At 32.5% G+C, this 2,585-nt stretch overlaps 1 protein-coding gene across 1 annotated transcript; it reads right to left on the bottom strand.

Annotated features, from left to right (window-relative positions):
* Positions 1 to 1,521: 1,521 nt before the first annotated feature.
* On the bottom strand, positions 1,522 to 2,439 carry LOC108355156 (odorant receptor 45a-like; the record flags this gene model as incomplete). Its single annotated transcript, XM_017606331.1, has 3 exons — positions 1,522 to 1,593; positions 1,661 to 1,816; positions 1,983 to 2,439. Coding segments are annotated over 3 exons (685 nt in total), but the record flags the coding sequence as incomplete, so codon positions are not given.
* Between the last annotated feature and the right edge of the window lie 146 nt (positions 2,440 to 2,585).

Raw genomic sequence — 2,585 nt, 5'->3', positions numbered from 1 at the left:
AATATGTATATTTGAAATGTACATTATTAATCATGATCGAAAAATATTAAAGTTTGGTCCAAAGCGAAAAGCTTTATGAAAATCAAACGCACTGATCTTCCAAGCTTTGATTTAAACACTTGATTTTTTTTACTTTAAGGAGATTTCTTCTTTTTTCTTACTTTCTTTTTTTTACTTTAAAAAATTATGTGTCAGTGTAGGTTGATTTTTCCGAAAGTATATTTTGATATCGATGGTCCTCTGCAATAACGACACAACCCAAAACTATAAAAAAAAGACCCCTTACTACTGATGAGGGACTCAAGTCTATAAACCTTGTCTAATCCTTACAAAAGTAAGTAGTAAGGATTACTAAAGTAAGGATTAGACATGGATTAGAGAATCCAAAAAAAAACAAACATTAAGATAAAATTCCGGAAGACTCAGAAAATAATCTATTTCGAAAAGTCCCGAAAAAATCCAAAAACAAAAAACGAAAAATAGGAAAAATGTATAAAAAATCCCGAAAAATCTGAACTTTAATCTTTAAGTTATTTAGAAAAAATCCAAAATTTGTACAAACGTCTTATAAGTTTCGAAAATTTTTCAACAAAGTTAGGAAACTTCTGAAATCCATAAGTAAAAATTATGAAATATACCGTAAGTTAACACGAAAAACCCCGCAAAGCAACGAAAATATTCGCCAAAATTCCGAAAATTTCAAAAAACGTTCCTAGTTCAAAATTTCAAGAATCAAATCCTTTCCAAAAAATGTCTAAAAAGAAAATTTGAAAAGCTATCAAGCAAATTTTTACTTTTTTCCTAAAACCAATTAAGAGAAATTAGGAAAAATTCAGTACCAAAACCCTAAACGTCGCAAACAGTTTCAAAAAATCGCGTGGAATCTCACAAAAACTCGAAAAATACCAAAGACATCTCGGTGGTTTTCCTCAAAAAATACCAGACAATTCCGAAAAAATGCAAATTTTTCAAAAATAGTTCCAAAAATTTTTAAAATTTCCAAAAATATTCGACAAAATCCCGAATAGTTAAAAAAAATCTAATTCGAAATGCCAGCATCAAATTCTTTTTTAAAAGTGTCTAAAAGGCAAAATTCAAAAAATTGCGAAAAGGCCAGCCAAAAACGAAAATATTGGAAATAATAGCGAATAGTTCAAAAAAATTTAATTCGAATGCCAGCATTAAATTATTTTTAAAAATTTCTAAAGAGTAAAATGTAAAAACTGGCAAGCAAATTTTGAGAGAATAGGAAGAATTTACAACAAAATCCCGGAGAGGAGTTCAGAACAAAATTCCGAAAAAATATTGGGTGGAACCTCAAAAAAGTCCGAAAAATACTAAGCACCACGTAGATGTTTCTCAAAAAATTCCAACCGATTCCCAAAAAACTAAAAAGTGAAAAATAATTCCAAAAAGTCCACACAAAAACTAAATCAAAAAATATATAGCAAATTTTGCCGTAATTACAAGTAAAATCTTCAAAACCACCATATAAAATGTTTTGATTTGAAAATTTTTATCTTAGTTTACATCAACAGTTTTTTCTTTCGTAGCGGACAAAAAGCCAATAATTGAGCCAGTAGTTTTGAATATCTGAGAACAAATTCACAAAAATTTAATTTTCAAAATTACACAATGCCCACTCTGGAATTCCACTTACCCACACCAGAAGGCTGTGGTCGACAATAAAGAGATATCCCGTTAGATTGGTGGAACGTTGTGCGCGCATTAGAGGCAACAGCAGTAAGCGTCTCATAGACGAAGGCATGCGCGCCCAAGGAAAAGTCAAATAGATATGATCCGAAATTAGTAAGCTCTACAAAAATGTAAATTTATTCGTATATACATAATAAAACCATCAAAGCTTAATAGCATATTTCCACCAAGAGCTTAACTGTAGTTAAGAGCTCAGGTAAGTGCAAATGCATAACTGCAGTTAGGGCTTGGTGGAAATGAACTATAAAGATTTGTTAGAGTCTGACCGCATTTTTGATTTTTTCACCACTAAAGCAGTAAATACACAATTGAAATGTGATGGTGACGAGTCCCACAACAATCACTGGAAAGCTAGATATATCAGCTAGATTGATTAGATTGTAAGCGCTGAAGCAAAGTTTTAGATAACTAACAGCGATTTCTATAAAAACGATGGGTGCATAGAGATCATCGAATTCTGCTGCTAACTCAATTATGTGCCGGTGATAGCGTAAGGCTTCCGTGATATTTTGTTGAAAGCTAACGTAATCTTCCTCGGCCAAAGTGGCAGCAACTGCTTCGAGTTTATGTTGTAGAATGCGAAAGTGTGCAGAAATATTAAAGATAAACCAACAAAATAACGAATCCATGGCAGCAACGGCATGTATGGCATATACTATGAAGGATATGCACCAGATGTAGGCAATGATGTAGAAGAATGGCTGCTGCACATTGAATGGAAAGCTGTTGGGGAGAAGTGAATTTTAGAGCGCTCAACAATTAGGACGCTTCAAAACATAGATACAAAAATAATTTTCGCTTACGCTGCATCGAAGGGCAGAATGAGTACTGCATGTTCATTGAAGCAGACACTGTACAAGAGTATAAGG

The sequence above is a fragment of the Rhagoletis zephyria genome, unplaced genomic scaffold (assembly GCF_001687245.7).
Source record: "Rhagoletis zephyria isolate East Lansing unplaced genomic scaffold, Rhagoletis_zephyria_1.1 Rzeph_scaffold_42843, whole genome shotgun sequence".
In the NCBI taxonomy this organism is placed as follows: domain Eukaryota; kingdom Metazoa; phylum Arthropoda; class Insecta; order Diptera; family Tephritidae; genus Rhagoletis; species Rhagoletis zephyria.
The sequence above is the reverse complement of the archived record's forward strand: the minus strand, read 5'-3'. Positions and strand labels throughout refer to the sequence as shown.